At 36.1% G+C, this 24,782-nt stretch overlaps 1 protein-coding gene across 1 annotated transcript in view; it reads left to right on the forward strand.

Moving 5' to 3' along the window:
* LOC105508112 (serine/threonine-protein kinase TNNI3K) overlaps positions 1–24,782 on the forward strand; it is a 305,390-nt gene that overhangs the window by 119,392 nt on the left and 161,216 nt on the right. The window contains exons 12-17 of the mRNA XM_011936921.1: positions 9,504–9,590; positions 10,140–10,196; positions 11,164–11,256; positions 11,344–11,401; positions 11,528–11,722; positions 12,418–12,522. Of these exons, the coding sequence (XP_011792311.1) occupies positions 9,504–9,590; positions 10,140–10,196; positions 11,164–11,256; positions 11,344–11,401; positions 11,528–11,722; positions 12,418–12,522 (595 nt within the window). The remainder of the gene's footprint in view (positions 1–9,503; positions 9,591–10,139; positions 10,197–11,163; positions 11,257–11,343; positions 11,402–11,527; positions 11,723–12,417; positions 12,523–24,782) is intronic.

A 24,782-nucleotide genomic window follows, 5' to 3' on the forward strand; every position in this document is an offset into this window, starting at 1 on the left:
AAAAGATCTCAGCCAATTAGAATTGAACACATAGCTCAATAGCGTGTTTGGCAGTTAGATTTGAAAAGGCTGCCTTTGACAAAGAAAAGCACTCCTTTATATCAGGCTGTTTAGGGTCAGAAAATAACCCAAACTAGAAACAGAACTAAAAACTTCTTATTCACTTCAGTGCTGACACCAGTTAAATAATACACAGAGGCTCCTATCACAATATCTAATTACCCAGAATACAACATTTGTATACGGCAAAGGCACCTAATTCACAGTGACAAGAAGCTGGAGGTGGAGAATTAGTGAATAAGTGAGCAAAAACAATAAAAATCAAGGCTCCTCTACCATGATATATACTTTGTTCATTCCTTTTGACAAGTATAGTATTGTGTGAATTATTTGTAGTAAATGTACTATAGTGTATTCTCTTAAAGTAATGAAATCTTACAGTCATGAGTTTCTACAGTTTTTAGACAGTAAAAAAAATAACTGAGAGATGAGGGTGAGAGAGGAGTACAAGTAAGAAGAGAGAGATACATTACATTATTTGATAAATTTTCACCAGTGGATTATGAACTCCCAGGCTTTTTCTATATTGAATTCCTATCTATTTCAAGTTTAGTTACTTAGTTTAGTGATACTAGTTCAGTGTGCAAGAGTGAATTGGGGTAAGGAATCTATGTGTGAATTTTTGTTTTTGTATATTGGTTATCTTCCTACATGTTTAGCTGCTCTCTTTTAAAAAAATGAGTAGAATAATCTCAACTTTCATTAGAATGGAAAGAACCTTCATCATTGCGGGGAGATAACTCACAAAAATGTTTTTTGAAATATAATAATGTAAGAATTCACATACTTAAAATGGATAGTAAAAGAGAACTTACGTTCATTGAGTATCTTTTACATATGCATGTATATGTATATATAATTTAATCAAAGTAACCCTTTAAATTGTTATTATCTTTATTTTACAGATAAAGAGATTAAGACTTAGGGCTGTTGAGTCACACTTGCCCAACCCATGCAGTTGTTGAGTACAGCGTCAATACCAAATGGGGGGTCTGTCTTATTGTAGAATTCAAGCTCTTACCAACACACTGTAAAATTAGATCTAAGCCAAAGCTCCATCCTTATTATTTAATGACCTTGGGCAAGTTCTTTAACCTCTTTCAGCATTTACCCTCAAATTCAAAATGAGGATATTAATAACCACTTTACAGAATTCTGATGCGGTTTAAGGATAAGATTTAAGTGCTTGGCACATAACAGAGTCTCAATAAGAATGGCAGTAGATATTATTGGTAAATGCAGAGCAGAGATTCAATCGAATCCACTTAACTCCCAAATTTCATGGTCTTTCCTAGTTTATAACATGCTTTAGTGTACAGTTAGAAAATATGATATATTAGAATAGGCATCCACTATAAACCCTCTAATGAAGGGCTTATATTCTTGCCAAATGCCTCCGGACAATCCCTGCATATATAAAAGTGTGTGTTTTGTTATATTGGTATTTCTTATTTATGGCTCAAGTTATACCATTAATTTTAAGCCTCAGAACTGAAGCAAAATAAAGGAGATTTTGAAAATAACTAATCAAAATATTATGAAAGTAATCCAAAGACATTATTCTAATGTGTGTAGTTGCATGCAAATATATAAAACAATATTTTTAAACTATAGCACAAATTTGCAAGCGTCTTTCCTACAGCAGGGTTTTTCTCCACAGACAAGGAGGAGTGTCAGAGAATTTGTGATCATATTTTCAAAATACCACACCAACTGACTGCTTGATTTCTTTGCTTGGATATCTGAGGACCCTGCAAAACCCAACAAGTTCAAAATTGAACTTAACTTTTTTTTGTCCTCATGATTCTGTTTCTTCTACTATGTATCCTTTATTCAATCAGTCACTTAATGGTATTACCATCCACTTTGTCACTTAGGTCAGAAATCTTGAATGATGCTTGATTACCTTTTCCTCCTTAACTTCTCCTCCCAGCACACATCCTATCCGTTCAATCAAAAAGTCTTCTTTATTTTGTTTAATAAGTACATTTTTAATCCATCCTTTTTTCTATTTTTTACTATCACTATTTTAGTTCAGATCATCATAATACTTTTTCTAATCCATTTTAAACCTCATAACTGCCCTTTTTTGTCCTCAGCATTTTAAAATTTTCCAACTGTAGACAGAGATATATTCAAGGTGCAAATAAGGCCATATTATTCCCCAGTCTAAAACCTTTCTCTGATATACTGTCACCCATAAGAAAAAGTCTCAGCTTGATATCGTAACATACAGAGACTTTATCATCTTGTGTACTTCTTGCCTCTTGAACCTCATATCCTCTTACTCCTGTTACATGGGCAACCCCAGATGCCACAACCATCATCATACTCACTAGATCACCAACTTTCACTCAGTGTTCACTCTCTGTCATGCATGTTCTAAACACTTCACATATATTAACATATGAAATCCACATAATAATCCTGTGAGCCAGTGTCAATTCACTTAATAGGAATAGTATAAAACTGCTCATCATCTCTACACATATCATGTTATTTCATGTTTCCAAGACTTTTCTCATGACAGTCCAATCTGCTTTTATATCCTCTCTGTCCTCCCCATGTCACCCCATTCTTTAAATTTATGATTGCCACTTGGTCTTCAAGACTTAGTTTATGGAAGTCTCCTAGTCTTATTGAAGATTTCTAGAAAGTCTTCCCTGACATTCCAGTCTAGCACACACATCCTTTCTTTATATTTTATTTTGTTATATGCACATCTCTATCTCTGTGTTTACCACTTTATACTGAAACACTCTCTCCTCTTACCATATTGTAAACTTCTAGAGAGCAAGCATTTGGGCCATTAATTCATTGTCTTCAAAAAATTTGAATTCTTTCTTCTTTTTTTTTTTTTGAGATGGAGTCTCACTCTGTCACCCGGGCTGGAGTGCAGTGGCCGGATCTAGCTCACTGCAAGCTCCACCTCCCGGGTTCACACCATTCTCCTGCCTCAGCCTCCTGAGTAGCTGGGACTACAGGCGCCCGCCACCACGCCCAGCTAGTTTTTTGTATTTTTTAGTAGAGACGGGGTTTCACCGTGTTAGCCAGGATGGTCTCGATCTCCTGACCTCATGATCCGCTCGTCTTGGCCTCCCAAAGTGCTGAGATTACAGGCTTGAGCCACCGCGCCCGGCCCAAAAATTTGAATTCAGTGGATGACTCCTAATAGATGTTCAATACATGCTTGTTGAAATCAATAAGAGAGACAGGAGGAAAATATTTTAGACATAACATTCTTTTCCATGTTCTACTACGTGGCATCTAGTGAGCTGATATTATAAGAAATACTACCTAACACTTTTCTGTTGTCTCTGTAACTATTTCTGTAAATATCATAGGTTCCTTATTAACCGCACAATCCTAATATTCAAATAAATAGGCAAAACATTTTAAAGAATGTTCTAAAGCTCCTCTTTCCATGCATTGGAACTGCAAAATTTTATTCTGGCTGGAATGCTTTTCTCCTACCTTTTTGCTTAATCAGTTTGTCCTCATCTTTCAAGTTGAGCTTGAAAGACAGTCTCAACTCTCCTGACTCTTCCAGACTGTTGTAAGAGTCACCATTATACACGTTCACATTTTGTACCTTTTATTCCTAGAGCTTGGCTAAATAAAATTTGAGTGAAATCATATTTATATAATTTTTTACACTAGATAGCATTGAATATAAGAGTAAATAATATTTCTACTTCATCCCTCTCTCTCATACCTAGTACCATTCATTCGTGCAACAAAAATTTATTGCCAACCTAACGCGTGACAGACACTGTGCTAGGAACTAAGTTTCTAGTGCTAGGAACAGTAAAACAGATAATATCTCCCTGATTTCAGGAAGTTTGCATTTCTAACTTGAAGACACAGGCTGCAAGCAAGAAAACAAATAGAAAATATGGGTTAACAATAAGAGCTATGAATAAAATAAAAAGGAAATGCAATAGTGAACACAAAATTCAAGGATACTATCTAAAATTGAGTAATCGTGGACGGGGAAGGCCTCTCTGGGAAGATGTTATTGGAGCTGGCCCCTCATCGGTGCACATTGAATATTTGAAGAAGAAAAGAAAACAGAAAGGAAAGCAGAATGAGAAAAAGAGAAAAAGAAAGGATAGATAAATAATTTAGTCTGAATGTAAAAATATCTTGGCAAAAGCATTCTTCATGCCTGTGGATTCTTCTCTTAAGGTAAAGGACTAGTGACATCCTTACTGGGGCTGCTGATTAAGGTACAAGAATAATGGGTCGAAGGGGATGTGAGTTCCCTCTCTGTGATATAAAATTAGGACATCTTTCATATTTAAGTGATGAGAAGATGTAGCAAGTCAGAAATTTTTGTTGCCTCTGATCTAATAATGAACAGTGTATGGGACCAGGGTGGTCCAGAGGAAGATTATCCATTGAAGGGCAAATGTCCAAAGCCACCTTCTGATTCCACTTGTCAATGCTTCTGGAGAGTGAGTTTTTAACATAATGGGAAGGGGATATATTAAAATATTGAACAAAGCCTCATATTTATCATTGCTGTGAAAGTTTCATTATTTGGGCCAAGTATAAAACAAGGCCCAGGCTGCTCCTTTGATGACCTGGGCATGTGAGATATGAGGTCAATGAGAATTCCTTCTGTAACTGAGACTAAATCTCCACGTTCTCTACACAGCCATGAACCCAAAGGGCCTCTGGGTCACCAAATCATGGAGATCTTAGTACTGGTATCATTTACCACTAATCTCCAGATCTAGTTCTTAAAATATTCTCATAGCAAGAGGTTAGAATCAGCTTTCATTGTTTTTAAGTTAAAATTGTGGGGGACAGATAGACAACCTTATAGGGAGATAAATCGTACTTCCCTTCTTAAATAATTGTAAAGCATCTGTTGTATATATGACCATGATGTAGATATTAAACTGTCTTTGTAACAGTCTCTTGGATTGACTTGTCATCTTAAACAAAACCTAGGCTTTAAAATAACTATTAAGAAAGTTGAAAGCAAAGAGGATTTAAGAAGGGGAGAAATCACACCAAATATAAGAAGTAAAGGAACACAAGCAGACAAATTAAAGGGAAAGGACTGAATTTGGAGAATACACACAGGACTAGAAGAGTGAGGAGCAGGAAATGAAAGAGATTTCAAGCTGGGAGAGGAATCACATTTGCCAAAACCCTCAGGTGCTCCCGTGAATAATACCCTGAAAGCGCAGATCATCATTAGAGCTGCATTAGGCTAATAACTTAGCAACCTTCTATTTTGGTAAAATGCTTGGATGTAGATAGTAAATTCTTAGATACAGGAAAACATTTTATTTAATTAGTGGAAGTTTGATTATCTCTGGAGGTATTCCATTAGTGTGCCTTGGTTATCTGGGTGTATCCATTATCGAAAGTTTGGCTTAACAAGTCCATTTAGTGAGCTCCATTAAGGTTTATTTTTCTGCTTAACTCCTTGTGGCCAAGCATCCAGGAGCTGGGCTTTGGGGGGTTTCGGGTTTCTTTGCATGTACTTTAGTGGCTTGTCAGAGCAGTTCTAGTCATGGAAAATTTCCCATACATGGGTGCCTTAGCCCACAGTTAGCAGGAGGTGGAAAATCAGGCGGAGATGCCTTCCAGAGCTGAGGGGGCCTCTTGGCATTTCCCTGGCAGCCTCATGCTTATCATCAGCCAGAGCCCAGGCACTCATTAGGCTCTTGATGAAAAGCATTCCAAAGAAAATGCCAGCAAATTGTGCCACTGTGCTGGCAGGAAATGAAAACTGCTCAGAGCAAGTGGAGCCAAGAGAGCTGTTGAAATGAAAGGTAACATCAAGGGTGTGATCACTAACTCACACAGGCACTCAGGATTCAGGATGCAAATTTCTGCTTCACTGGGAAAAGCATGAGGCCCTCTCGTCTGTCAGCTGATGTCAGTTCTATAGAGGGGCTGAGATAGACTGGAAGGTGGGCTCTGTGAATTAAGCTTTGTTGTGCTTGGGTAAATGCTAGGGGTTTGGGTTGTTTTTATTCCCCCAAGAAGTCTCTCCTAGGAAAAACAGAAATAAGAAAAAGTTGTTGTTTTTGTGTTTTTCCTGGGCCCAAACGCTTGAAGACCAAATTAAGTAAAAGGAAGATTCCAAAAACACTATAGGTCCTATTAATGTGGGATCAGAGAGTGTGAAGGGAGGAAAAACAAACAGACAAACAACCTTAGAATCTGTGAATCTAGCAAGGAACAGATGAAGGGTATTATTATTATTGTTATTATCATTATTTTAGAGACAGGGTCTCACCCGGGTCTAGCCCAGGATAGAGTGCAATGGTGTGATCATAGCTTGCTACAATCTTGAACTCCTGGATTCAAGAGATTTTCCCACCTCAGTCTCCCCAGTAGCTGGCAGTACGGGCAGATGCTACCATGTCCCACTAATTCAAAAAAAATTTTGTTTAGAAATAGGGGTCATAATATGTTGCCCAGTCAACTCCTGGCCTCAAACAATCCCCTCACCTCAGCCTCACAAAACAGTGGGGTGTGAGTCAAGGCAGTCAGCCAAATTTTAATTCCAAAGGAATTTTTGGTCTGTAGAACTACTTTTATCCTGAGGTTAAAATGGCCACCAAAGCAAGAAAAGGAAACGCTCAACAGCAAGCAGTACCAACACACAAGCAAGACACAGGCACATTGAAATCTTCATGAAACTGGATGTGGTAGGTAGAGTAATGCCGCCTCAAAGATGTTCAGTTCCTGTTCACTGGAACTGTAAGCAGGCTACCTCACATGGGGAAAAATCAAGGAGGTAGAGTAATGCCCTCGCCAAAGATGTTCAGGTCCTGTTCGTTGGAACTGTAAGTAGGCTGCCTTACATAGGGAAGAATCAAGGTTGTTATTTAGCTGACTTTAAGAGATAGATTATCCTAGTGGGCTCATTGTAATATGGAAAAGGGGGGCAGAAGCAGAGGTCAGAGTAATATGATATGAGGACTAAGCCAACCATTGCTGGCTTTGAAGCTATAGGAAGGGGTCTACAAGCCAAGGAATGTGGGTGGCCTCTAAAACTTGGAAAAGTCAAGGAAACCAATTATCTCCTAAGGACTCTAGAAAGAAATGCAGTCCTGCTGACACCTTGATTTCAGCTCAGAGAAAACCATGTTGGACTTTTGACCTCCTGAATTATGTTATAATAAATTTGTGTTGTTCAAATCACTATGTTTGTCATAACTGGCAATAGCAGCAATAGAAAATGAATAGACTGGTATTTAGAAGATTCATCTGAAGTTCCAAAAAGGAGTTTCCGAGTTCACCTACAATTCTTGGGGCAAAAAGTAAAGTGAAAAAGCAGTGACAAGACCCAAAAGGCACATTGATGTGTTAGAACTGTAAGGCATATTACATACATCATCTTAGGTAATTTTTACAACAATCTTACAAGGGTGGATTATCATTTCTAACCTGTAGATGAGGATCTTTTTAAAAAGTAAAACAAATCACATCCTTTAACTAATTAAAATGCTTCAGCGGCTCCCCATCTCGCCTACACTACACGAACATCTGATTTCCTTATCCTCACCTGTAAAGCTCTACATCAGTCATAGTCAAAGTGCAGATTGCTGATGAGCATCACCTGGGACCTTGTTAGAAACACAACACTCAGCCCCTACTACAGACTTTTTCAATCGTAATCTACTGGGACAGGGTTCGGGAATCAGTTTGAACTTGCACTCCAAGTGATTCTTATACATAGTAAAAAGTTTGAGAAGCACTAGTCCACGTGAAGTACACTTGCCTACCTCTCCAACCAAATCTGATGCCACTCTCATCCTTGCTTGTGAAGCCACACTGGCCTTCTTTCATTCTCTAAACATGGTATGTTTGCTCCCATCTTGGGACTACTACATTATCTATTCTCTCTGCCTATTAGGTGCTTCCCATAAAAATTTGTTTGTTGGCTAATGTCCTTAATGTCGTAAGGTTTCCCTGATTGTGAGCTTACTACGGTCCAAAGAAAGAATGCTAATGGGACTGCCCCCCCACGTTATTTCATTATAACTTATGTCTTTGATTTGAGAAAATTGGAGATCCACCAGTCATGAATAGAAAGCTGGAGATGATAAGAAAATGGACACTAGTTTTTTAAACTATGTAGATTTAAGTTTTCCTACCAGTTTTAGCAATTGTAATCACAATGCATTTTTTTTCTCGAAGAATCTCATCCTTGTTGCCTTTGGAAAAGCTTTCCGTGCTTGTAAACACCATAATTTTTCCACCTCATAATCTTGAATGCACTGTTCATTTAAAGTTTTTGGGGAAGGGAAAATTTGAAAGGAAAGCAAATCTCAGCATATACTCTCTATATAAGCTAGGTATATACTTAATTCATGTTAATTACAGATCCTTTGTGACGGATAAGTATTTATGCTTTTTCAATTCCTTATGTTTGCCAGTTTTACAATGAGCTCTGTTGTATTCCACAAATTCTATGGCAAGATCTTTAAGGTTGGCTGTTTTTCTCTTTTGTAAATTCACTTCATAGATTATTTTTGTAGTGAATGCATTAAAACAGTATCGAAGTTTAATTTTATTGAAAAACATTGCATTACTCAGAGGATCATTTGACATTTTTTATCCTTCACAATAATAAGCCCCTCGTGTAACTAGTAAACCCTAGAATGTTGGTGGTGTTATATAGAAAAGTATTTCTCATATAGGACTCCAGGATGGGCATTTCTGCCCACCTGGATGGCTTTCTTCAACCCTCAGAGCCTTGGAGCCTTCTGCATCTAGCCAGCAAATGGGAAGAGTAGAGAAGGCTCACCTGTTTCTTAAGGCACAGACCTGGAGGTTACTTCACTTTTGCTCATATTGCCTTCAAGAAAATATGTCACAAAGCCACAGTTGGATGCAAGGTACATAGGAAAATGTCACTGGGTGGGCAGTCATTCCCAGTGACAAAATCACCCTGTGAAAGAGGAGTACAAATATTGGCAGGCAGCCAGCTGTCTCTGAAAACCTGTGTAAATTATCCTAATACTGCAATTCTGAATCAAATGTACTGCTCAGTCACAGCAAATCCATCTCTCTTTCCTGATTACTACATGTACTTTTTGCCCTTTCAATCGTGCCCTTATATACTCCCATAGTACTTAGTATTGCCTTATTTAGAAATTCTCCTCATTTTTCTGATTATTTGTTCAACTACATTGTAAGCTTCCTAAGGGTAAGACCATAGTCACTTTGTTCACTGCGTCACCAGTACCTGTACCCAGTAGAGTGCCTGACATAGTGCTTCGCATATGGTAGTCTTAAGAAATTCTTTTGAACCGAAGAATGAATGAACTAAATTTCTGTTGCAATACATTATCTCTTATGATTTGTCCTATGTTGTAAGTTACTTCCAATAATTTTTGGATTTGAGAGTAGACTGAATAACTTAAACAAAATTTAGGACTCTTTGTTCGTTGTATCTTTTCGTAAAGGGAATGATGCCATTGTCACACTCCTGAAGCATTATAAGAGACCGCAAGATGAATTGCTCTGTAATGAATATTCTCAACCTGGAGGAGGTACCCTTTTCTTATTCAGTTTTCATTGTTTTATAATATTGTGCCTAAAGGTAAACCTGTGTTTCTGTTACTATCATTCTGGGGCTAGGGAGGAGGGAATAGCCTATGTCAGATTAGATTTATTTTAAGTAACCTTATGTCTGGGAGAGGCTGAACGTAAAGAAGCCTCCATTTCAGCTATTTTCTAACTCACCAATCTGCAGCTCCTCCAAGTTTAACATTTCCCAGACTGGATGTTTATGAGGCTTGTGCACGACTAGGAAGGCCTGGATAAGCTGAGAGCAGTCCTTTTCCATTTCAGTAATCTATTGCTGAATACTCATATCCAGACACAAATCTGCTAGTCTGTTACAACTTGGATTTTCTAAAAAATATTTTTATGCACTTTCTAAATAAACACTTGCAGTACAATCAGTATCCAGAGAAAGATTTGGGCCTGAAGCGATAGTTTTACTTTGATTCGTCACCTGCTTATTTTTATAATATTGAACTTTTATGTGGAAAAAACTGATTGCTACTTTCAACTCTATTATATAATTTAATTTCTAGATGGCTCCTATGTGTCTGTTCCATCCCCCTTGGGGAAGATTAAAAGCATGACAAAAGGTACTAATAATTTGGGACAATTGTTGTATTTCATTACTAAGGATAACAACTGTTGCCTGAAATATAACTTTCAATTTTGTCTTACATATTACAAATGATGACTATTTTGCAAGCACAACAAATATTATCGACAGACCATTCTTTTCATAATTAACCTTACCCTTTATCTCCTTTCATTGCATGAAGATATAATAACAGTGAAAATTTCACATGACTATTAAAGAAAAATCAAATTCTAATTCTCACAGGACTGTTTAGATGTTTCTGTTTTTTATAAAAATGAATTATAAATATTAATATTTCTTTAAGAAGAATTGGGACTAGAAAACATGTATGAAAAATATATATTATTTTTCAAAATATCCCCAATAAGTAGTATTTTGGGACCTTTTTTAAATGTATACTTCACACAGAAATGAATAACATTGGACCAGAAAAGTAAAAACTTTGATTCAAATGTAAATATATATTTAACTATTTGGAATTTAAAGTCTTTTAACAGTATTTCTTTTTTAGTGTTTCCTTAGAATAATTCATAGGCTTATTTCCTGTCATTTAATTGGCATACCTTTGAGGTTAGTTTATGGATATTTGGCTAAGCCTATTGGAATAGACTGAAGAGAGTTACCAGATCAGAACCTTTATCATAATGTGATATGGACTGGACTCCAGGGTTGCCATGTCATGCAGGCAAGCTTGTTGGTGATCAGATCAGGAATAAACCCTTAGTGCTGGTAACAAGGAGTGAGTAATCAAGACGTAGAACTAACATGATTTTAATGCAGCAGGGCAGGGATCATTTGGGTTAAGGTTTTAGCATCTTCAAGTAGTCAATTACAGTTGGAAAATTTAAAATTAAATGTTTTTAGGAAATTATGTTTTTAGTTAAACATATATATGCATGTGTATACACATCCACATATGAGCTTTTCACCTTAAAAAATAAAATGACAATTTCTATTTCCAGAGAAGGCAGATATTCTCCTCCTGAGAGCAGGATTGCCTTCACATTTCCATCTTCAGCTCTCAGAAATTGAGTTCCATGAGATTATCGGCTCAGGTAACTTAAAAAAAAAAATAAAGGTCTAGTTTAGTTGAATGAGCTCAAGTTAATGTGTGTTTATTTATTTATTTTAAACAATTGTAGGTTCTTTTGGGAAAGTATATAAAGGACGATGCAGAAATAAAATAGTGGCTATAAAACGGTAAGCAAGCAAATGAAAAAAATTAGCATCCAGGTGGAATTGTGACTTTTGAGAAGCATATGCATGGCAAGCCCCTTGTTTGGATCCATCTGTTTACTGAGAATTTTCTGTTGCTGCCATTTCCAGTTATCGAGCCAATACCTACTGCTCCAAGTCAGATGTGGATATGTTTTGCCGAGAGGTGTCCATTCTCTGCCAGCTCAATCATCCCTGTGTAATTCAGTTTGTGGGCGCTTGCTTGAATGATCCCAGCCAGTTTGCCATTGTCACTCAATACATATCAGGGGGTTCTCTGTTCTCCCTCCTTCATGAGCAGAAAAGGTATGGGTCTTTTGTTCTGATTTATCCTTGGACATACCATTAGAATTTTGGAATTACTCTTGCAATACTTCAGAGGCTTTTTCATTGGATGAGCCTTTACCTTTTGAAATCTGAGTGCTGCTAGCAAGTGTGGCATTTTTAATATTGCTAATAATTGTCTTTCAATGAATAGAAATACTCTGTGCTTTCTTAACAGAAATTCAGTTGAAGATAACAAATTTAAGGAATTTAAATTGGAAACTGGAGCTTAAAATAATTAGGCTAAATTTGAAATACTGATAAAGAAGATATATGTAAGCTCAGAATAAAGTTTAAAAAAAGTGTTCTTGCACAAATCCAATATGAATTCACTTCCTGAGTTTATGCATATAGTAATTAGAATGTAGTTTCATTCAGTGATTAAAATGGATTTCATTTTACAATATTACAAAGAAATTAAGTATAGTATTATAAATAAATTATAAAACCAAGTATAATATCTTAAACAAGAGATACCGTGTATCTTAACTGATTCAAAATTAAGCATTTTCTGAGGTAGGAAAGCTATTTTTTCAGATTTGTTGAATTTCTAGCTTAACCCTCAAGAAAGAAAAAATGGTTAAGATTATACAAAATAACAACTCTCACACATCATTTACTTTTTTGGTATTCGTTTTGACCATTTTGTCTCTATTAAATCTATTTTTAAATTGTAGGATTCTTGATTTGCAGTCTAAATTAATTATTGCAGTAGATGTTGCCAAAGGCATGGAGTACCTTCACAACCTGACACAGCCAATTATACATCGTGACTTGAACAGGTATTTTTATCCTAAATAATGAACTCAGAAGGGTATAACTAACTGTGCGTTTAAGGCAGATTTCAGTGAAGATATATTTTAGACTTATTGCAGATCAGGGTGCTCTGTGGGTAAGAGGACAGGCTACCATAAGCTTAGGCGATAGAAAGTTTTGTCATTGTCTTTTAAGGAGTAGAAAGCTGTATAACTGCTTCTCAGGGATCTTTTAAATCTATGAAGAATGTTCACAAATATAGTAATATCTGTAAGATGCATCAGCTAACTAGTTCCCAGGTCAGTAAGGTCAGATCAAGCAGTGAGCTAAATGGCTATTAAAAAATGGTATGTCTCCTATAAAGGGAAGTGTTGGAGTAGCTCCTGATATAAAATTATCTGAAACGTACTTTGTGCTACCATTTTTGTATTTTTATATTAGTAAATTCAGCTTAACCACAACAGCTTATTTACCTAGTTATCAGGTAAAGAGGATTTCGTGTGAAACAAATATGAAATCAGACTGTTCAGTGGTGGAACCCCAAGGGATCTCAAAACTTTTCCTAAATGGTGAAAACTTTCTCTGAGTAAAGTCTTATAGGAAAGGCCAATATACAAAATGGAGCAGTGTTGGGTGAAGGTAAAGTGGGGAGGAGAAAACTCTATTTACTTCCCCTTTCCCACTGCTAAGGAGAGATATTCCTGCGCCACCTCTGTGGAAGCCCAAAGGTGCTGTAGAGAATAGTTGGACAAACACTGATTTAGTTTATGAAGCAAGTCAGATTATTCCATATCAATCACTTTCATTTTATGATAATCAATAAGATTCAGATAAATTGTGTATACAGTCCTTTATAAAAGCTTTACAGTTCTGAAGCTACTAAATATTAATTACTCTAGTCAGTCATTTGGTCAACAACTATTTGAACATCTATGTTTAAAGACTATTTTCAGCACAGTAGAGCTTACAAAGTGGGATGTTCATAGACTACATTTAAGGAGTTTTCACACTCTATGTAGAGAAGAAAAATACTTACCTAAATGTATTTTAGGTATAAAATAATAAGTTATATACAAGATATAGTACAAAAATTTCAGGAACAAGAATATTAATTGCTTCTGAGGATTCTAACGACAATTCCATGGAAGGGATGACATATGAGCTTGGTCCTGAAAGACGGGTAGAGTTTGGAAGAGCATCCTATAGGCTTATGGAAGACATTGATAAAATCATAGAAATTAGAAAGTTAAAGGTATATACAGGAACTATAGTTTCATTTTAATGTACAGAGTGTATAAATGTATGTAGTGTATATAATGTATGAAGTGGACAATTGGGAAAAAGTATAGAAAAATAAAACAAGAGCACAGACACCAGTGAATGCTATTGCTAAGGTATTTCCGATTTTTTTTCTGTAAGGAGACAATGAAGATGTTTGAGCTGAAAATCACAGATCTGGAGCTATATTACTGAAAGATTAATCTGGCGTCTGGTAAAATATCAACTTGAAGGGAAAGTCAAGAAACTAGTGAAGCAGTTGTTGCAGTAATCTAGATAAGAAGTAATGAAAAGCAGAATTTCACTAGTGGCAGTGGAAATGAAAGGAAGAGGCATGTCAACTTTAAATAACAAAATACAGAGTTTATTCAAGCTCAGAGCTTAAGGATCATTACTCATGAGCATAGATTCAAGTTGTCCTGAATACATACTCCAATTGGCAGTGATTACAAGTTAGTTTTTAAGAAAAAGCAGTTTTTAAGTTGTTTACCAAGAATTTAGATTAAAATAATATAAGCTTTTGATTGGCTATACCTTGTTCTTTAATCAAAAATTATAGGAACATAAAGATAATGGGTAACATAGCTAGTCAGGAACAAAATGTCTTTACACTATTGCCCCAGGGGAATGGAGACTGGAGACATGACTAAAGTCCCATGCTCATATCCCTCTGGGCCTGATAAATTTTGTGTTGCTCATACAGCTCAGACTGCCCTCAGCTATTTTTCTCTTCTCAGATAGATATGAAAGATTGGAGAGATAAATCAGATACGTGAGTGGTAGAATCTTAGATATTGAATGTAAACATATATAAGTCTAAATCTATTTATAATTATTTACTAGTTTTCACATAAAAGTCATTTCTTAGTTGTTAGCTATTAGTTCTTTACCTTTCTTAATTTCAAACGAAACATTTACATTAACAAACATTTAACTGTTTCAGAAACAGATTTAGATGATAAATTAGCGTAATATAAACTGATGATTTTGCATTTTAAAAGTATTATCTTTCCATCCCAAACATTTTTGCACATGGTGTTAAAACAAACGAGTAATCATTGCAATAAGTAATCATTGCAAGTTTTCTCTAGCTGTAACTCTTCATTTGTGGGGCCATTATATATTCTGTTGCCCTGTGAGTTATGTGCAAGTTGTTACCACCAGTTGTTGGGCAGGACCAAAAATATAAATACTGATTAAAATAAAAACAGAACGTTTACTATATAGCCAGTATAGGTTTATATCTACAATTTGTGCTGCCTCTAATCTAACCTAAATGCTTAATTGCATCAAAAAGTTTTAAAATTTTATGAAACACCATTTTATAGGTGTCTTCATTATGACAGAGTCCCAAACTATTGTATCAATTATTTGTAGACCATTTTCTATCAATCTTTAATCTGGTAGCAACAGCAAAACTTTGTTTTTCAGATGCGTGCATATGTAGCATTGTACATGGCTCAAAAGAGCCTGGGTCCTTTCCCTCAGAGAGCTTACTGCACTATTTGGCTGTATAAGACATATACCCAGAAAGCAACTCAAGTTCCACTTTATATAGAAAATAACTAAGGGTCAAAATGATGAAATAGTAACTTTCAGAGGATTTCAAATAAGTCAAAGATGAAAGTGGAGTAGAATGCTTCTTAGCATATGTGGAGCTAAACGTAGAGTTTGAAGAACAGGCATTAATCTTTTCTCAGGGTTTTCATAGCATACTAACCTCTGCTTTAGCATAGTACCTGGAAAGTCTCACTCAAAGAAGTAGAGAGAAAGATGCACATCAGAGATTGGGAAACTCATACACTTATTTGCATTTGTATTGACATGGTCGGTTTATATTTTTATATTCCCCATTAGCCTGGGCAAGTCAGGGTTTCAAGGTCAGAGACTGCTCTCTTCATCTCACATTTTCTGAACTGAGCATTGTGTCTTACACAGAGAAGATATCTAATTAATGTTTTTTAACTGAACCAAATTCTTGTGGCATTTCTATGAATGTCATTTTACAAAGCAATGATGTAATTGGTGTAAGTATGACTACTTGTGTATAGCATCCAACTTGCCCAGTAGCTTTTATAATTTTAAAGGGAAAAGGGTGTTTGAGCCCACAGGATAGGACACTTTTATATTTGAGTTTGTAGTTGTTCCAATTATTTGAGTGGAAAAAAAAAAGAACTCTATTTTTCCCATGGCAAGCAAAGCCAACTGAGGGTTTTACCTTCCAGTTCTGAAAGTTAATTTTGTTCTTCAGTAAATGTCCCTTGGTATCTGCAGGAGATTGGTTCCAGGACCTCGCAAGGATACCAAAGTCTGAGAATGCTCAAGTCCCTGGTATTAATCACTGTAGTATTTGCATATTTCCTATGCACATCCTCTCCTGTACTTTAAATCATTGCAAGATTACCTATAATATCTAGTACAATGTAAATGCTATGTAAATAGTTCTTGTACTGTATTGTCTAGGGTATAATGACAAAGGAAAAAGAGTCTATACGTCTTCAATACAGACACAATCTTTTAAACATTTTTTTGATCCATGGTTAGTTGAATCAACAGAAGTGAAACCTGTGGATTTAGAGGGCCAAGTATATACACTAAGGAAAAGTGCAAGGAAGGGGTAAGAAAGTAGTTATTTTCAATGGAAATGATGATGATGATAATACCTACCGTTTATTTATCACTATGTGAAAGGAGCTTTGCTAAGCCTTTGTCTTGCTTTCATTTAACCACACAACTCTAGGGGATAGTTATTATTATTTCCATTTTACAGACAAGGAAACTGACTAAAGAGACTAAGTCTGTAGTATTCTGTATCTTCTACTGTAACAACAACAACAGCAAAACCATGTCAGAAGAGAGAGATAGAAGGAGCATATTGATGATATTGAATGGGCATCAGCAATACTTATCAACCTTACTCTCTGTACTTTAATCTTTTAAAAAGTCAATTCCTGTGACCCAAACAATTTCTCATATCATCGTCTTATGCTTCTGTGTTCCTGCTTTATTTCTTCTTTCACACTCCATGTTCTGCTGGTGTGGAACAGATGTTGCATAGAAAGCATGCAGATAGGTTTTGTTTGGCCCATAGTGCTTAAATATTTTGAAAATGTTCATAATTCAAGCAGGAATGCACATCTCTAATTTGCTGTAGACCTTACCACCTACCAACTTATATTTGGCCTAATATATACATTCATTTTGTGGCATTGGAGCTTGCTAGTCATTATTTATAGCTTAAAGGATTTAAAGCTTTTTACTTAATACTAGAAGCTGTGTGTTTTTCTTGGAAAAGTATATTTTTCAAATTGTTTGAGATTAAAGCAGAAACATCACTGCAAACATACATGGATCAAATATATGGTAGTCTCCTTGTTTAAATATATAGTATTATATATGTTACATTGACACTGTAGGGAATTAAATAGTGATAACCTCCATCACAAGGTGCACGTGACATTCACATGAAATATGTATATGAAATCATTTTGTAAACTGTGAAGCACCATACAAAATGCATTTTTTATTACTCTTAATCCCTCATTTGTTCCCTTTAATATTGGGGATGGAAAAACACTCCACAATTAAAACCACCTTTGCAAACGGTATAACTGAGAAAATTATGACTGAAAGATCTGACTTGATTCCATTTGCTTCTAACCTGCAAGCTGTTCTTGTTCATTCCTGGACATAGTCCAAAATAACTTTGGGAGGAATTTGAAACTAAGACAATAATAGCTCTTTCCCAAAACAAACCTCTTTCCTGCCTGGGGACTAGACTACCTTCACAGGACTAACAAATTAGCCACAAGATTAGAAATAATGGTTTAGGAATCACATAGCTGGAGGCTGCAAGATTCGAAACCTCCCCAAATTGCTTCTGGGGATAACATCACTATTGCAAAACCTAAGATCAGTGCTTGAGGCATTTTGCCGATGCTGTACAGGATGACTCGGCTGGTACCACCCAGACTGATAAACTGGGTCATCTGGTCTCCTGGTCCCAGGAGACTGACTCAGCATCAAGAGGACAGCTTTGACACCCTATGATTTCATAGCCAACCCAACCAATCAGTATTCCCCACTTTCAGACCCTACCCACCAAGTTTTCCTTAACAATCCCATCCCCACGTTTTTGAGGAGACTGATTTGAGTAATAATAACACTCTTCTCTCCTGTGCAGCTGGCTATGCGTGAATTAAACTTTTCTCTATTGCAATTCTCCCCTGTCTTGATAAATCAAATTTATCTAGGCACCGGCCAAGGAGAACCCATTGAAGGGTTACAACAATATTCTCATACGTACAGAGATTTTTTTATATGATATAGCTAATTAGTTTGGGGTCTGGATCTGAGAAGGACTCACTGTTTTTGACTGTCAGCTTATTCTGGTGGGTATAAAGGAAAATAATGAGTGATAATTTTAAAATAGCCAACTTTCCAATGACAAATGGTAGGTAATTTAAAAAGACAGAGCTGTTATGAGCTAAAAGAATCTTAATTTTGAAGATGACATTTAACTAAAATAGTGAAGATTTTAGGAAGTGCCAAAGAAAAATATTATTGATAAAAATTGTAATAGTTGCTTTTAATTTGATATATGCATTTGCCTCTCAGTTGAATGCAAAATATAAAATTCCTGCATGTAAGAAAACACAAGAATTAAGTAAAATAAACAAATCATTAATTTTCTAATTTTGTGTTCCTGAAATTCCATATGTTACAGAATCCCTCTCCCAGCTATTTCTTTAACTTGTGACTTCTCTAATAAATGCTTATACAGAAAGAATTTTGCATCCATTGGCAAATATCATCTTCAGGAGACTTCTGAATACCCGTATGCAGACCAATTAACTGATTGTATTACCATACTTATAAAAGTCCTGCAAGAGAACCCATTAAAACTCGTGAAATCCTTGACAGCCCTGTATCTGTGATTCTCTAGTATAAAACCAGTCATCACAAGCGGCATTTTAAATTTTATCCATTCTTTTTACTCATTTGCACTTTAAAAATGTCATTTAATTAAATAATATAAAATACTTATTGAAATGCACAATGTGATCTAGGGTCTATGCCATGCCCCAGGGATACAGGTGAGAATAACATATCATAACACTTTTTCTAGCAGAACTTAGAGCCTAAGGAAGCATTTACAAACTTTCCTGAAGAATCACTTGGGGGCCTTCATTAAAAAAAAAAAAAAAAAAAATTCAAAGGCACTGAAGGGACTGACTCAGAATGTCTTACATTGGGCCTGAGAATCTACACTTTTAAACAAGACTACCAATTAATTCTTATGATCTAGGAGAGGAAACATTGTTCTAGTGCAGTGGTTCTCAACTTTGGCAGCACAGAGTCTCTAAGAGAACTTTAAGAAAATCTCGAAGCTGATTATATCAGAATCTCCAGGCTCGGAGCCCACATATCATATTTGGAGAGAGAGCACTTCAAGTTATTCCAGTATCTAGGCAAGGTTGAAAATCACATTTTTGTCTGCTGTCAATTATTCCTCTTAATCATTTGCCATATAACTTCATTCTTCTCTGCTGACAGAGTAAAGTGGGAATACTAGGGAATCAAGTCACAATGGAACTCCAAATGTTTTCAAAATCATCACCCTAAAGTCAGTCTAATTGTTCATTCATTCATACATATGTGTATCTACTTATTCAGTAATGAATGTCAAAGACAAGAGATCCACACACAGAATGGGTCCCAAGATTTGTCAGTTTCCATGGGAGTTGTACTATACAAGGCTCCTCCAGGGAAAATAACTTCTAATTTATGAATGGCACTAGAAAGTTCCCTAGGAGTGTAGAGTCTTCACAAATAGCCAAAGCAGATACAAAATTTCAATACCAGACAATTATATTGCACATGGTTTATGTGAGTACTTTATACCCATATAATACAGAATTATATATAATAGATACACATATAGAGAAGGATTCATATATATGTGTACATATTCTGTATTATTCTTGGGTTTATAGCCTTGAATACCCACATGAATGGCAGTGTGCACTGCAGTTGTCTGATATTAAAACTTTTATTTCTGTTTTGGCTATCTGTGTAGATTCTACACTCCTGGGAACTTTCTGATATCACCCATGAATTCCAAGTAATTTGCTCCTGAGGAGCCTAGCCCAGATAACAAAACTCCCATGGAAACTGCTAGATCTTTGTACCTATTCTGTGCCATAGGTACCATGGTCTTTGGATCTCTGTCTTTTGAATTCACTATTATGTCAATTCACATATAAGTCTACACATTTATATATAAATGCCCATATAAACATATACATTTCCATATGTTCTTGTAATGCTTCCAGGCTTTTAAAACTAGAAGAGAGAAGTCAGCTCCACAGAGGGTGAGTTCAGGGATGATTTTCAAATCTCTTCAGCATGAGAAATAATCACTATTATTGGGAGCACATAGAAGAAAATTTAATTCATAACATACAATGGATGGCTTAGGGATTAGGACTGCCTGTAGTTCTGAAATGTTTATGTCCAAAATTGTAATCCGATTTCAGATTTTCAAGTTAAATTTTTTCTTCAAAAAAGCAATCAGCTGCAATCAGACTCAATTTTATTACTGCTTTGAGTAATGAAAAAATTAAATTATGTAATTTATTAATATTTCCAATATGAAATTCAGATTAGTTAGTGTAGTTTATCTGCTGTAATGATAGAGTCCATAATGTATAATGATTCCCAATACAATTAAAATTTGCATCTTGATTGTGTGGATGAACAAGTTGTTGAGGTGGTCCCTATCCATGATGTTACTCAGGACCCATCTTCAACATGTGACTTCTAGGGTCTCCTTGGGGGTCATCCAAATTCAAGTGAGCATTAATGCGGCAAGACTATATAAGATGAGAATGACATGTTGTATGGGCCAGGCATTAGCATGGCACACATTTTTTTGTTGTTGTCAGTTTAATTTTATAATATAAATATATCATTTCATCACCTCAGCTAATCCCCAGGGGCATTTACACAATTCATAATGACCAATGTGACTTGACAGTGATACTGAGGGCTTGGCATTGGGTGGTACAGTCGGGTCTGTCTTGGTGGTACCATATGAGGTCCTGGGAAATGTAGTCTAGCTGCGTGCCTAGAAGAAGAGGAAATGAGTTTTAGTGGTCAGCCAGAAGTCTGTGCTACATTGACCCTATGTACACTGCCAATAACAGGTAATAGGAGTTTGAGTAATGATTATACTTGAGAAGTCTGATCTGGATTTGCATGAATCAGTTATACAAATATAATGTTAGTTGCATACTAAATATTTTTAGTTTATTAATGTATTTTCACAATTTATGAACTAATAGCAGTAATTGGGAAATAAATGAAAACTACTTAACAAAGCATGCTATATATGAACTAATTTTGAAATAACTCTTCTCATTCACTTTTGTTAATTTAAAAACATGAGAGTAGCTTTGGGAGTGTGGGGACATATGTCTATGAATCAAAATGTGGCCCAAGAAGAAAAACCTGTGACTATGTCCCTGAAGCAAAATATGGTTCAAGAGGAAAAACATGTAACTATATAAATATAATAGTATTAAATAGGCTCTATACACTTTAAAACATTAAATCATAATCTCATGCACTGTATGTCAGTAAACACACATACACATACACACACACACACATTTTTTTCTTTAGGAGTAAACGTTAAAATGAAAAGACTATGACCACTGTATTTAGAGAACCTTGTACCACATCCAACCGAAGGGGCTCCTTAACCATTTAGTTCCACAAATTACTCTAATCCTATTTATGAGCTGCACTCAGTTGCTGATTTCCAGTCATAATTTCTGTCCCCATTTCTGACATGCTCAGTTTCCATATGAAGTCAGTCTATCCTCAGCTCCCCGAACCTCCGGAAGAAACAGTGAGTTCTCTCTGACTCAAGTTTCTACCCATTATTTACACAGAGATTCACCATCCCACACTTCCTGGTTTTTCTCTGAGGGTAGATTCATCCCTGCCTCCTCAATTAATGCTCATAGTTTCCAGGGGGCCAGCTATGTTCCAAACATTCTCTTGACATTTCATTTTGGTTAAGATTCTCCCTCCCATACCTCACTACTAGAGTGTCCTTTAGTCCTGACTTGTCCTCTTTTTGTCCCCCTACAGAAATAGCTAAAGTTTCCTCCCAGGGCCAGTTAAAATGTTGTTCTTCTCTCATCTGCCTTCATTAGAACGTCTCATTTAATTTTGGCTGCATTCACTAATTCTAAAAATAGTGCTCTTACTTAACACCCCATTAAATAAGTTCCCTTAGACATATACTCCTTTTAAATGAAAACAGGTGTATTTAAGTCAGAAAACGTCATTCGTTTTCCCCACACTGTCATATTGCTTGCATAAACCTGGACAAACTTATCATCTCTCCCAGTAGCTCACATCAGAACATTTGCCTCATTCAGCCCAGACAGACAAATTCCCCAATCTCACATCTTCTGTATGCCATTTGAAATGCTACACAAGATGATGTGTGCGTGCAGATAAATGATTCTGTGTGTATAACAGCACAGAAAAGTACTAATTTGACCAAAACTAGAAATCCTACGATACCAACATTTACTTTTTATTTGATATAAAAATAGTGCTACTCCAGACTGGAACCTGGCATCAGGATTACTTATTCCAGTGTGTTCTAGGGGTTGAAGTGGTTCACTCTGCAGCCCCTTTCCTTAATATAACACTCACACCCTGCGAATGCCCAAAGCTAGTGTGGCAACTGTACCTTCCCCATAACAATGTCACCTTCCCTCACCCACAGACTGAGCATAGGGGGAGAAGCGAATCCCCTCCTGATCCTCTAAAACCTTTCAAATGCTTTCCTGTAACTGGTGGTGAACTCACTGGCCTGCAATTTTCTGGTGTTACTGGTTTCTTACATTGCCATTTTCTATTCTTTGGGGATATGGCCTGTATAAAGTCAGCTTTTGAAAATGTCAACAAAAGCTTTTCTCTGTTCGGCTTCGTTTCTTCTCTGCTCTCATTTCTTGGGAGGCACCGTGAATGCCCTCTTGGCACCTTGTCGATTTCCTAAGCAGCTAACCTTTCAATAATGATATTAATGCTGCCGTGTGGTAATCTGTGCATTTCTCACTTCATCGTTTTCAACCTTTGCTTGTTGAGATTCATTTGTGTTGTTGTGTTCTTAAGATTCTGGAGTTTAATTGAGTGCAACCTGACTATGGACCCAGAGCCAAAATTTCTAGCTAATAAATGAGAAATAATCTTAATAAGTGGAAATTTCTTTCTAACTGATTGAATTTCCAGTAGCTAGCTATACTTTGTATGTGGCCTAGAAAAAGAGATACAGATAATTATAAACCTTTTTAAAGTCTCATTTAATATTTTCTATTTCAAAATCCTCCCTATTTGGAAGAAAGTTTCCAAATAATATTAGTCCTCTCTGGTTGGGACTACAGCGTGGATGCCTCTGGGGATATGTGTTGATGTAGGCTATCATCCTATTGAAAGACCACAGGAGAACTAATTGAGGGCGTAGGCACTGAAGCCAGACTAAGCATGTTCACATCCCAGCTCTGCCACATTTTACCTGTGTCCTAGGTTAATTTCTTCAACATATCAGTTTTCTAATTTCTAAGATGGTAATATTTATTCCTACCTTATTGGATTTAAATGAGAAAATACATTAGCATTATTAGTATTTTTCTTCTTTATTCTTCTGAAAGAATCTTTTTACTATTAAATATTCTTGCATGCCCAAGTTGCTTTCCTGAATTAAATGTTTCTAATTACCTAGCTCTCCTTTTTGATTGTATTACACAAACTTTGCTTATAATATCTCAGATGGATAATTTCTTCTTGCCATAAAGATCTGGAAAATAATTGGATTGTTTTACTGTAGATCTCTTTCTGTAGAGAAGGTCAAGGGGATTCAAATAACAGATTACTGCCTTCATTAAGACCTCTTACTCCTTCTTTGTTTGAACTTGAAATTGAACTTGAATCAGGGATTCAGTCTGATACTCCCATTAGACAGATGCAGATCTGGGATAGAATTTGATTAAAAATGTAGCTGAGGGTTAACGAGGTTATTTGATTATCCAAGCTCCTTCTCAGTGATTCTTCTTCCTAGGGCTCCTTCACAAAACTTAAAGGTGCAATTTAAACACCATCCATGTAGACATTCAACCATCCTTTATTTGGAAACCTAATGGCAGAGAAGAGGAAGTATCATCAGAGGCACATTCTGGAGACTGAAAAATCCAAGTAGGAGAGGCTCTATTTTTACAGAGGATGTGTATAGTACCTATGTGGTTAGGCAGCTTTTCTTCTCTATACTCAAGTAGCACTCAGCGACTCAACTCAGGAATTGTCTTCTGACTATAAACAGCCAGGGAGGATGTTTTCAAAATTAGCATTGAAAAGGTTGTTGTCCCTTATCCTTCCTTCAATAGTGAAAGAAAAGGAAGAATTCATCCTATCACACCTTCTTGATTCCCAAGAGACAATCATTTTTGTCATTTCTATTCCTGTTCTTACTGTGTTGCTGTTATGTCACTTAATGTTTTCTGCCTCAGATTCCTCATTTACAAAATGGAAATAATGATGCCCATGTCAACCTGTTCACAAAAATACCCTTGTGATTAATAAGAGTACCAGGACAATAGTCAACTAGGACTTTAGAGAAAAATTCTACAAGAGATATTTGTATACCATTTATATTAATTACATAAAGCAGGGTTACCAGAAAGTCTTGGACTAAGATTCATTTTGTATCCAGTTGCCACATCAGTACTATTTGCAGAATAGTCTAGATTATCTTTCTCTAACTGAGGGTGAAAGATTTTGTGGTTACCAAATGATGTGGGAAACAGCATAGTACCTTTCTGAAAGATGCAGTGTTTCTTTGGCCAGCAAGGAGGAAAGAGCATGCAAGTCTCACAGAATGATTAGAACTCTTTAATCCTGGAGGGATGGTCTTTGTATCAATTATGTTTCA

This window comes from Colobus angolensis, unplaced genomic scaffold (assembly GCF_000951035.1).
Source record: "Colobus angolensis palliatus isolate OR3802 unplaced genomic scaffold, Cang.pa_1.0 Scaffold158, whole genome shotgun sequence".
Classification (NCBI taxonomy): Eukaryota; Metazoa; Chordata; class Mammalia; order Primates; family Cercopithecidae; genus Colobus; species Colobus angolensis.